The 12676-nt window shown below is 41.6% G+C and overlaps 1 protein-coding gene across 1 annotated transcript; it reads left to right on the top strand.

The window, feature by feature from the left end:
* Positions 1-838: 838 nt before the first annotated feature.
* On the top strand, positions 839-3022 carry LOC103718376 (senescence-specific cysteine protease SAG39-like). The gene is made up of 2 exons (XM_039114406.1): positions 839-1342; positions 2316-3022. The coding sequence occupies exons 1-2, from the start codon at positions 907-909 to the stop codon at positions 2906-2908; spliced, it is 1029 nt and encodes a 342-aa protein (XP_038970334.1). The 5' UTR covers positions 839-906; the 3' UTR covers positions 2909-3022.
* Positions 3023-12676: the final 9654 nt, after the last annotated feature.

Genomic DNA, 12676 nt, shown 5'->3' with positions numbered 1-12676 from the left:
TAGACAGAAGCTTCTAGCCCGGTGGGTCCGTAAAGCTCACAAGGATAAGCCATATTATTGGACCATCCGAAACAAAGAATGATGAAATCGAAAATAGATATTAAACAAATATTTGTGCTTCAGGCAGAGGGTAGGAAGCCTCCATGGCAATCCCGCAGAGCCCCTTCTTGGCAGCCACATGCCTCTCCATCCTCATGTATCCCTTCTCACCCAATGAGGAGGCCATGAGTTTTTCACCAGCCAGTATACTTAGTCCCATCTTTTTCCTCACCACATCCGAGCACGGTCACGCCATCGTACAGATCAGTCCCACAGGAGCCGGTGAAGATGCAAGTTTGTAATGACAGTGAAAAATGACAAAAAAATTGAAAAATACGTTTAGTTGCAATTTTCTTTCTCCATTTTCTGGGAGCATGAGTGCGGCGTTAGTGGACGGGAGTTGATGGCGTTAGGCCTTCTCTCACGTCAGTTTCCGTCCCCCCGCATGACGAAATCCCACTCCACTGCGTGCTCCAGTCTCCATTGATGGCGCGGACCATATTGCTTATTTTTCGACCAGGTTTTATTGCCATAATTCTATGGGGCCAGGCAAGATTGTTACTTAAGCTCGCAACTGAGAGCAGCACCATAAGTTAAAGTGCTGCCACATTAGGTTTCGAGTTTTATAACAACTAATGTTGGAACCCACCTTTCTCACTCCGAAATTAAGAGCTAATTGGAATTAGAACGTACACGGCACGCACGCAAGTCCACCGCCGAAATGAAAGAAAATTGAGTACCGAACCCACTCTCAAACCTCTATATAAAGAGTGCGCGCTTAGCCTTGAAGGACATGCATAGCCTGACCACTTCCTGATTCATAGTAGTGTTTCCATTGCATCACTTTTTCAATCTTAAACTAGCACCATGACTGTCCCATTACCGAAAAGTCTTTGCATGGGCTTTTCCGTTCTTCTGCTATGTGCTTGTGCTTCTCATGCCACAGCCCGGACGCTTAGTGAAATGACCATGGCTGAGAGGCACGAGCAGTGGATGGCTCAGCAGGGGCGCGCGTACAGAGACTCGGCGGAGAAGGAGCGCCGCTATCAGATTTTTAAGGCTAACGTTGAGCTCATTGAATCGTTCAACGCAGGGAACAGTAAGTACAAGCTCGGCGTAAACCAATTTGCTGACCTTACCAACGAGGAGTTCAAGGCCATGATGAATGGTTTTAAGCCTTCCACTCTTAAGACGTTGAAGGCGACGAATGTTTTCAGCTATGAAAACGTTACAGCCGTGCCTGTTAGCATGGATTGGAGGGCTAAGGGTGCAGTCACTCCCATCAAAGATCAAGGCCAATGTGGTGAGCTATTAATCTCAATTAATTATATTACTATTCAACTTCTTCTTTGCATACAAGATGACATTAACTTTCAAAAGGAGACACCTGTTACATATATATCCGTCTTCATCTACTTAAGATAAAATCAACAAGAATAATAATAAATGAACTCTTGAGAAAGAAACTGGCATAAAATGCTTTGCTAAAACAATAATTAATTTAACAGCAGTACCGTTTAACTTTACTCTCATCCTGCGGCATAGCATAGTCTATCCCATCAACATGCGATCAGCTCTATGGCTCATGATATGAACCATGAAGGTAATTGTGTCCCTCACTTGAACTAGTGTCAACCAAATCAAAGCACCAACACAGAAAAGCAGCTCGAGTCAAAAGGCCTATCTAGTCAAAAAATTTTGACTGGGAAACGGGCTTCCTTTTGCTTTTCCTTTTTTAAATAAGGTTCCTAGTCTTTCGCACGTGCGTCCACTTGGTCCCGTACCACATATACTTTGAGAGCCATGATTGTGTATGCTCGTGCGTATTAAAGTGTGATTGGGAAGTCATGAGCGCATGAAGGACGGCGACGGTCTTTTTTTTTTTTTGTTTGGCTAAGGAAGGACGGCGACGGTCTTTGCTGCACCACGCTGGGCCCCATAGGATTATAGTAATAAAATCTGATCGAAAAATAAGCAATATGGTCAGCCCATCATTGAAGAGCGGAGCAACGCAGCGGGGTGGGATTTCGTCATGCAGGGGGACGGAAACTGGCGCGAGAGAAGGGCTAACGCCATCAACTCCCGTCCACCAACTTCACCCATCTAGAACATTCTACAATTTATGAATCACTATCATTACAAAATTTATTATTATATTTCTTATGTTAATATGAATCAATGATCCCATATATGAGAAGTAATACTTATATATAAATTATCAATACAATTTATAGTTGTTATGAAGTTGCTGAAAATTTAAAAAAAAAAAAAAACAGGATGTTGCTGGGCCTTCTCTGCAGTTGCTGCAATGGAAGGTATCACGAAGCTCAAGAAAGGTAAATTGATGTCTCTATCGGAGCAAGAGCTTGTGGACTGTGACGTGGCTAGTGACGACCAGGGGTGCGATGGTGGCCTCATGGATAATGCGTTCAAATTCATCATCAACAATCGTGGCCTCACGACGGAAACCAACTACCCCTACAAAGGCATCGACGGCACTTGCAACAGCAAGAAGTCTGCCTCCCATGTTGCCTCCATCAAGGGTTACGAGGACGTGCCTGCCAACAGCGAAGCAGCTCTTCTCAAAGCTGTGGCCAACCAGCCCGTCTCGGTTGCCATAGAGGCTAGCAGTGGTTCGTTCCAATTCTACTCGAGTGGCATCTTCACTGGCTCCTGCGGGACTGATCTGGACCACGGCGTGACCACGGTCGGATATGGCACGAGAAAAGATGGGACTAAGTACTGGCTGGTGAAGAACTCATGGGGCTCCTCATGGGGTGAGAAGGGATACATAAGGATGGAGAGGGATGTGGCTGCCAAGGAGGGGCTCTGCGGGATTGCCATGGAGGCTTCCTACCCTACTGCCTGAAGCACAAATATCTGTTTAATATCTATTTTCAATTTCGTCGCTCTTTGTTTTGGATGGTTCAATAATACCGCTTATCCTAGTGAGCTTTAGGGACCCACCGAGCCAGAAGCTTCTCTAGTCTATACCCTTATGTAACATGTCTTCCATATATGCTCGTTGTGTACTTGTTGTGCCCAATCTTGCTGACATTCAATGAAAATTTGCAGCACGAGAGGTGCCCTGCCTATCTGTCCATGTCTTCATGCATGTATGTTTAACCGTACCTCAATTTGGATATCTCTAATCCGAATGATTAATAGTGGCTGATTTTCTTATAAATTGGTCTTTAGTCTTTACTATTGGGAGCAAGTTTATTGGGATCTATCAATTTGTTTTCTTTCCCTTTTTCTTTCTTTTTCTTTGCACTAATATTATGGATCTTCATTTTTGAATTTGATCTATTCATCAAATTAAATTAATCTTGTCTATAGGACGTCGGAGGAGGTTGCCACTAATAAGTCTGATAGATTACATATAAGGTACTAAATCAAACAAGTTCCCCAACGTGCATGGCTTCGTCATTATTCCTTTTAAGACGGGATCGAACTCTTTCGGGCCCGCTCCATGCCGCTTGACAAGATAGCTATTATCTCCAGTTTAGCACTGCTCTTTGTTAGAAAGCCTAGATGTTATACCATCAGCTACTAACGTAAGGTTTCCAAACAAAACAACAAACACATTCCATTTCACAAACCAGAGACTCAAAATTTATTGGCAGCTTCGATTCTATCAACGCCACAAAATTTTCCTCTTTTTTCTCCCATTTCACAAACCAGACGATGGTGGATGCGGGCCACGCATAACTTTGTCGCCAAATGTGCAAAAGGGCCAAGTCCATGATAGGCAGTGAGCAGCAGAAAAAATATATTTCAAGTTGATAGCCCTTAGCAGTAGGAAAAATATTTTCATGTTGCTCGCACTAAGTTTTCCAATTATCTTTTATGACCACTACTACTACCATCAACATAAAGAACGAAATACTTTACATTTGAGTGCCAAGCATGAGCACGTTGACCACCTTCTGTAATTTATCGCATCTTTAATTTACTCCTTGCCAACCATTACGAATATGATCTATTCAACAAACACTAAAGTTATGCACTAAAGATGGTGACATGGTATAGAATATGGACTGACGCCATGAACGTGAGAGGAGGAGTTGGAAGCAGATGATTCCAGCTACCGCAGTTGTCAAAAGAAAGTGGAAGTTAGGCGTGAATATGTGTTATCAATAGGAATAGACGATTGCCTGGCCGCTTTAGAAGAGGGTGTATAAATATTGGAATGTAGTGTAATCCTACATAATGATCCTTAGCCAATCAAATACTTATAAGGTATCTTTTTTTACCTTTATATTTATCCTCATTTACCTTGCTTTATCTTAGTTTATCGCTCTTAGTCTAGTTTCATTGCCCCATCTACTTCCTCCTCCTTAGAGAAGGCGGTGCCTTAATGCTAAACGTCCTCGAAGCTCACATAGTTGGACTCACTGCTACCCTTACCTCTTTCTTATTTTAGATACCGGTGGCATTGCCCACATGATTTAACGATTCGGCCAAGGATACCTGCATCCTACTTTGTGACAAAAAAGAGCACCAATACATCTTCTCTGGCATATCTGGTGGGACCCCACAGGTAGTTATCAAGATGCTATCATGAAGACATCTTAAAGCTCGACAAAAGTAAAGTCATTTTTATGTTTAGAGTTTACCCTTATTCTTATAAGCCATGAGGCAAAGATTTACTGTTTCTTGGGCTTCTTTCTCTGAACTCAACTCCTCGCTAGGCGAAAGGACAGCATTCAAACAAAGAATTTCCTGTTGAAAAATCCTACGTTAGAACCAGACTTTCAGCAATTCCAGAATGCGGGCGGCAGTGGGACCCTTTGAGCGAAATGTGGCAAAAGGAAGGAAAATCCATTGACCGACCTTACTCCAAGCCATAAGTCATAGCTTTCTTCCTTGGCTTTCTGGAGACTTTCTTAACCAGTGGGTAGTCTGCTCCAACATGACCTAGTTTCTTGCATTCATAGCACACCAGTAGCTACTCCTTTTCTCTTTCTTTGCTTAGCTCCCCCTTAGCCATTGGCTTCTTTCTTATTTCTTGCCTTTTTCTCCTTATAAATCATTTGAACTTTCTGGGGATTAAGACCATCTTCTCATCACCTTCAATATCCTCTAAGTCCTCACTCTCCTCTTCTTCTTGAGCTACTAATTTGAGAGTGATAGTTTTCTTCTTCTCTGACTCTTTTTCTTCATTGTTGTGCTTCATGGTAAGATCATGAGTCATTAGTGATCCCAACAGCTCTTCTAGAGAAAGGTTGTTGAGGTCTTTTGCTTCTTAGATTGTTGTCACATTAGCCTCCCATGCTCTTAGTAGTAATCTAAGAAATGATTACAGTTGTGTCACTAAATAGAACAATTCAATTCATTCAGAAGCATACACATACCTTCATCCTTAATCGGAGCTAGAATCTGGCCTGTAGATACTGAGGACTTGTTGTTGGTCTGTTATGAACTGGAGGGTGTATTAGTTGCTCAATCAAGAGAACCAATGTCGACGTGGCTCAAAATGGTTGTGGTGTGCTCCTTCTGAATATTGGCTATATGAGCATCTCACCAATCTAAAAACTCTCCTGTCATGCCAAACCTATGGTCAAAGGGTACAAATTAATAGTCCAAACACAATAGTTGGTACTGGAAGTCCTCTAACTCCATTTGATGCAGCTTAGTAATAAAAAGTCAATCAGCAAGCAAAATGTTTCGAGAATACTAGGGCGGGTAAAGGATGCTCTGGACTAGACCGAATTAGCGAGCAAAAAAATTGGGGGAGTAATGCTCAATAGAGCATTTGTTATCGACTGAATAATTGAGCTGACATGGAGAGCCCTAAGAACTAACACAAAAGTTCCATAGCTTCGATCTCCACTACGGCCGAATCAAGGATTACAACTAGTCATGCTTCAGGGAGTGGAGAAAAGGATAGAAAATGCTTGATCTTGGCAAGAGGAACTCTCATAAAAGAACTGGAAGTATTTCGAGAAGAAAAGAATGGGCCCTCTGAATAAATAGATTGGTGATCGATAGGAACAATCGGTCTCATCAATCACAGATGGACAGATCTTGGGAAAGTAGGCATACGACCAAATCTAGAGTTTCCAAAGAAATTCTCTATACCCCTAATGCCCGAAAGTGATTTGTCTAAGGCACCAGCAGAGATAAGATAAAATAAAAGGAGCCAAGGCTATGGAATGGTCTTCGCTAAGGGCACTAACCAACCTAAGATGTGCTTTGACCATTTGGATTGACCGAAAATAGAGAAGGCAGTTGCAGATTCAAACTAGAAAGAAGGCAACGTAATCCTAATGGGAGATTGGCACAGTGCAATGGCAATAAAACTGAACATAATAATTGTATTTGACATGTTTATTTACAAGTAGGCCAGAATCATCATCAAGAAGGTCAATGGGAGTATTGGCATTAAAAGGTTCACCAACTAATTTGAGATTGAAGAGAATACCTAGATCCAAAAGACTTAGGCTAGTCAAGTGTGGTTGAGACGAAAGGTATTGGTTGAACGAAACCAAAAACACAGAGTAACAAGAAGCAATGGTCAGGTGGCTTTAGGAGGTGAACATGACAAGGCGAAGACATCGGAAAGACTGTTATTTTACCAAACAGAAAATTTTTGGCAGGAAAGCGATCAAGCTATCAGTTCCATAGCTCACTCCGAAGAGGTCGTGATCAATGGTAACTAATTGGAGGATTTTCAAATCAAGATTTTAAACCCCGACCTTTCATAAAGGAAGGTTTCCTCGTGGTGATGCAGAAAAATGGAAGAAATATATTGAGAGATTGGAGATTTAAAGATGGGACCTAGCAAACAAAGATCGGAAGGTTGTTGGATCAATACCTAAGGATCTATTGGTTACAAAACCCCACAGCTCTATAATTCATCTCATTTATCATGAGCGAGAGCATGAAGAGAGGTAGGATCTTGGCTCAACTTGCTGTGGAAGTCATTAAAGCTTGAATGAGATGAAGGAAACAAGAGCTACTAGAAGTGGCGATGGAAGACGAACCCTTCGAGCTCTTTAGAAAGATTCTAGCACTGCATAATGTTGTATCCTAAGAGGATTCTAATTAATTGTGGTGCTTTGGAAGTGGTCTACTTTAAAGGGTGAGCTAACTCGTTAAGCCATGTAGATAGTCCTTGAAGAGATGGGACACATATCGATGGGAGTTTTGATGAAAGCATGAAAATTCCAAAAGGTATAAGTGCTTCAAACTTCTGAACACCATATTCATGTCAACGGATGTGGGGACTAGTACACCTGATTGATGGCTAAAGGGATATAGAAAGCATTGCTTACACTCTATCACAATATCCAAGGATTATCATACATGTGGTATCTCTAAAGAAGAATTCAATAAAGTTGCATAGAATTGTGAGTCAGGATGTATGCAATTACCCAGATGGTTGTGTCTACACCATATTCATGCACAAACTGACATCGACGTATAAGTGGAGCGAGAATAAGTACGATAGGTTTCAAAAATATACCAAGAGTTGAGGTTGAATGGACGTCGATGTATGGGAGCTAATGAACGAATCAAATCAAAGGACAAATACATAAAAGAAAAGAGCCAAACAAGGCACCAATATAAAGTAGGCCAAATGAAGATGTGACAAAAGTTTTGGCTAAGTTCAATTATCGGCTTGACAAGCAGTATAAGGTTAGGTTGCTATGACGCACGCTCGTAATAGGATAATTGGCATTGATTACTAGAATCCCCAAAAGTAGAGGCTAGATGTGCATAATAACTATTAGACTGGAAAATTATTATTATTTAATATACATAATGGATTTGTACTCTGTTTGAGGATCTTTCGACAATCCAAACTAATGCATTTTATTTTATCTTAGTTCTCAATCTATCAATAATTTTTACAATAGGAGTAGCTATAATTTAGAATTTCTATTACTATTTTCTAGTGTTATACCCCTACATCTATCTAAATCCATCTCTTTTAGATGGTGGCACGATGGTGACGAAAGTTCTTGAAGGTTAAAGCACATAGATCCACACTACTCTTTATCTTTTCTTCAATTACAATCTTTCTGGCTGATCAATATTAGTAGCATGCCCATGTATTTACCTTCCCTTGCTATTAGAGTTGTTCCAACAAGTTCCCGTGTATTTTGATATTAATTTTGAGCCTAAATTATTGGTTCAGGCTTGGTTTGTTTAGATTTTATTTTAGCTTATTGAAATCACCACTTGTCCAACATGTGAAATTTTTAATAACGAGGTTAAAGAGTAAGGAGACAGAGTTCGAATTCAGAACCTCTGCTCTAAGACCATGTTGAAATCACCACTTATCATAAAACTTAAATTGATAAAATGATGTAGATTTATTTATATATTTTAAATTTCCTTACACAAATTTTTTTTGAGTTGAGTTCGAGCAAAGGCTAATCAGATCATTTATTGCCTCTGATATTCATTGACTGAAATCTGATGGGTGCTATAATTCAAGGGAGACAGCATTTTGGACATCGACCAACTCTGGCATTGTCATGCATTATGCGGACGGACGGAGCGCTCATAACGACGACATTCTTCAGCCGGATATCATCAGCCTCAGTGAGAATATCCTCAAAAATGAAAGCCGGATTCCATTGGCTCCCATGATTCTAAGGGTGGAGTAGGTCAAGAAGGACCTGCGCCAGTCTTCCAATTGACTGGTGCTAGGGAGATAGATCAATGTCCTTGCTTTGGTAGATGTGAATGATATAGGTGTGGATTTGGGTAGTGTTTTCCTCCCTGACCATCAACCATGGGCAGGTGGAAGGGGGCACGCTTTCATGCTTTGAGTGAAACCCAGTAGAGGCGAAGATGGTGAACAGTAGGATGAAAGCTTTGGTCATCATTTTATTCTCCATAAGAAAGAAATGGATGGAGAGCAGAAGAGGGTTGCTGCGCTTTATATAGGAGTGGATGGTGGGTATTGAGCTAGCAGGAGAAGCATTTATAGTCTGGGGAACAATTGGGTAGCTTTGGATTCTCTGCAGTGCATCAAAACAGTCATTGTTAATGGCTTCTCTGGCCTTTTTCTAACCTTCCAATAATTGCGATTTAGAGATGGACCTCTGAGAAAATCGAGGTGAAACTCTTTTCTGATTTTTTTTTTTTGTTTTTGAATAATAACTCGTCTCCAACTTGTTACTCTTGAGAAAAACTTCTAACCGTAGATAATTTAGACAAACGAGAGTGGTCAGCCCCTTCCTACCTTCACTAAGAGATTATAAGTCTAATCTGATCCTTCTCAATGACTGAGTGCAAAGTTAGCCTCTGTTCGATTATGTAACGTTTTGCCACACTTTATATCTCGCAGTCGGGACGTGATGCGATTTTTTTTTCCTAGTGATTTGGGCCAGTATCCAGACTACTGCATGTCCGACATAGTGTCACGCCCCGAACCTATCACTCGGGTCCGGTACGCGACCGGCCGCATGAGCCCTAGAGCAATGCCCTAAAGATCATGCAAGGCCTAAGATAAACAACAATTCCAATAAATCCATAACTAATTAATTAACTCAAATTGACAATTCGACATGTTTAAATAAACGATCGGTTTAATTACAAGATTTTCAAATATCCAACAATAAAAGATAAGCTGCTACTATCTATCTAGCAGTCAGACTCCATGCTGATCTCATTTCTCGTCCCACCCAATGGTCTCTACAAATCCAGTGCCTCTGAAAAAGAAAGTAAGTGTAGTATGAGCTTTTCCAGCCCAGTAAGAATCCCAACAGCCACACACAGTAATAATAATAAAATAATCAAAACATCAAATAAATGCCATTTCATCTTTTCAAAAGCTCAACAAACAACAAGTGTATATAATCAGTACATATACACAAATCCTTTTTCACATTATGTGATCCATTCCCGTATTACTCTGATTCCCAAATTTTCAGACTTTTCACTTCTGGCTTTGGACTAACCAAGTTTATGACCCAGTCCAAGACTGGACAAATTCCACGCATAAGCTCGTGGCAGCTATCCCACGCGTAAGCCCGTGGAGGCTATCCTACGCATAAGCTCGTAGAGGCTATCCCACGCGTAAGCCCGTGGCAGCTATCCTACGCATAAGCTCGTAGAGGCTATCTCATGACAAGGTTAGTCTAACCCATTTTACATGTCTAGTTTTACATGTTTAATCACATTTCAATCACGTCACATATTTTCATAATTTCTCAAAAATATGTTCTTCCTTCCCAATTTAATTATTTCAATACTTTCATAATAAGCAAAATGCACACCTCATAGTGTCATACAAGCTCAAAAACAAATAGCAACATACTGATAAAATATATCCAACGATAAATCCAAATAAATAAAAGTGCTCAGATGTAGGGATTCTTACAGAAATTTGTGGACTGACTCAAATACGGATCCGGATCACAATCTACGAGCTGGGGTGCTGAGTCCCCTGATCAAAACCTCCTGGCACCACTGTCTCCTCCCCTACAACATCAATTACAATCACAAACTAAATCATTTAATATTTAAATATTCAAAACTATAATTCACATCTGCTATGGGGTCCATCACCAGGTCCCCAAACATCTCAATCCCTCCAGATCTAGGGCAGTCGGGGTGGCCCGACTCCCACCCTTGTACCACCGGCCTGTGTTGTTGCCAGCCATGGCCGCAGCCATGCCGGCGACGATGGCCGGTTCCGGTGAAGAGATCAAGAGAAAGGGATGATTCCTCTCTCTTCATGGTTGGGAATACATCTCCCTCCCTCAAATCTTTTTTGATCCAAGGGCAATAGCCATGGTGGCTGCCCTCTCCTTCCCCAACCCAACACACCTCGGCCACTACTGGCCGAACCATTGCCGGCCGCCCCTGCTGCAGTCGCCGGCGATGGTGGCTAGCCAAGAGAAAGAGAGAAGAAGAAGTCTCCTCCTCTTCTTCTTCTTTTTCTTCTCCTTCTTCTTCTTCTTCTTCTTCCACCGACACTGTCCCCTCCCCCTTCCTCCATTTCTTCCGAAGATCCACTGGCAGTGGCTCGGCCCCCACCCGACGGCAACCACACAGTGGCTCAGCTCCCTCTGTCGTCGCTGGCCGGCGGCCAACCAATGGGGGAAAGAGGAGGAGAGGACGGGATCACGAGGAAGAAGGCCTCGGATCCACCATCTCCCATCTCCAACCAAAACCCTAGAAATCCTTCATCACATCTCCACACAAACCTAATCAACTCCCAATGCCATGGATCTCGGCCTACCGGCGGCCGGTGACGGCAAAAATCCGGAAGAGGGAGGCCGAAACAGGGGTACCCTGTTTCGGATCCCTCTCCAACGGCTCCACCGGCAAAAACCCTTCCAACATGACCCTAAAAAACCTAGCAAAAGGAGCTATGCTTACCTCAGCCTGATGGGGTGCTCCGGCGACCTTTCCGGCAAGAAATCGGTGGAGGAAATCTTAAGTTTTCACGCACGGATCCAAGGACTTTTCACTCAACTTGTGAGGGGTCTTCGTTGAAGGAAGGAGGCTTTATGGTATCCTCCTTGACCGGCTGGCTCGCGAACTCCGCCGCCTCCCTCCCACGTTCGCCCTCTTCTCCGGCGAACCACCTCACGCCGCTGCCCCCCCTTAACCCTCTCTTCCTCCACGATCGTGCCTATGGCACGATCGTAATAGATGGACGGGCCCGGTCTTTTCGGGCCGGCCCATCCATTTCTCTTTTTTTTTTTCTTTTTTTTCTGAGGTATTACATACTCTCCCCCTTAAAATAATTTCGTCCTCGAAATTAACTTACTTGAAGCCTCAACTTTTTTTAAAAAAATATATACATCCATCATATCATTCCTGAGATCTCAAATAGTCTCCCTCTTGGAGTACCTACTCGCAAGATTTTGATATACAAAAATCACAGCATCTCAAAACTTGATCCTTTCTATTTACTACACGTAGTAAGTTCTTTTGATTTCCTTCAAAAGAATTCCAAATTCCCAACCTTGGATTAAAATGCCATAATTATATCCCAAAGAAATTAATTTCTCTTGACTTTACATAAAGATCATAATTGGCTTGATAGAAATAGGAGAAATCTTTAGTATCAAATGCTCTTAATATTCTATAATCATTTTTCTTTTCTTAACTTTGCCTGTGATTAAATGATCAACCTTTATCCTAGGATTGCAGGCCCAAGCTTAATCACAGAGCTATCAATCCGTTAACGCTAAATTTGAGATGCCCCAAAATTCTTCTTAGAATTATCAAAAATAGGAGAGCCCACAACTACTTCCAGTAGGCAAAGAATCAACGACATTCCCCTCTACTAGAAAACTAACTTAAGTCTTCCATAATAATACCTTTCAGATCAAGGTATTATTATTAAATATTTTTCTTTTTTTAATCGATTTCAAATTAACTCAAACCACTACACTTCCGCTGCGCACTCTGATCTAACTCATCAAAATCTCTAAAGTCACAAAATGATTTCTAACCAAAGTATCACTTTGCACCGAGACTAAGAAAAATCCAAATTTTAGAACTTTAATTGAGCAGAACCTCCAGATCTCTCTGTCCTCAATTTATGCAGAGTATACTAACCATAACTGACCCTCAATCCTTTAGTCAAGTTTAAGGTCACTACGTGATCTCCACAACCTTCTTAGAATCCAAAATATCTAGGTTTAATTTAAAGGGAGTA

The sequence above is a fragment of the Phoenix dactylifera genome, chromosome 16, assembly GCF_009389715.1.
Source record: "Phoenix dactylifera cultivar Barhee BC4 chromosome 16, palm_55x_up_171113_PBpolish2nd_filt_p, whole genome shotgun sequence".
NCBI lineage: Eukaryota > Viridiplantae > Streptophyta > Magnoliopsida > Arecales > Arecaceae > Phoenix > Phoenix dactylifera.
Note: the sequence above shows the minus strand (reverse complement) of the source record. Positions and strands in the feature narration are given on the sequence as shown.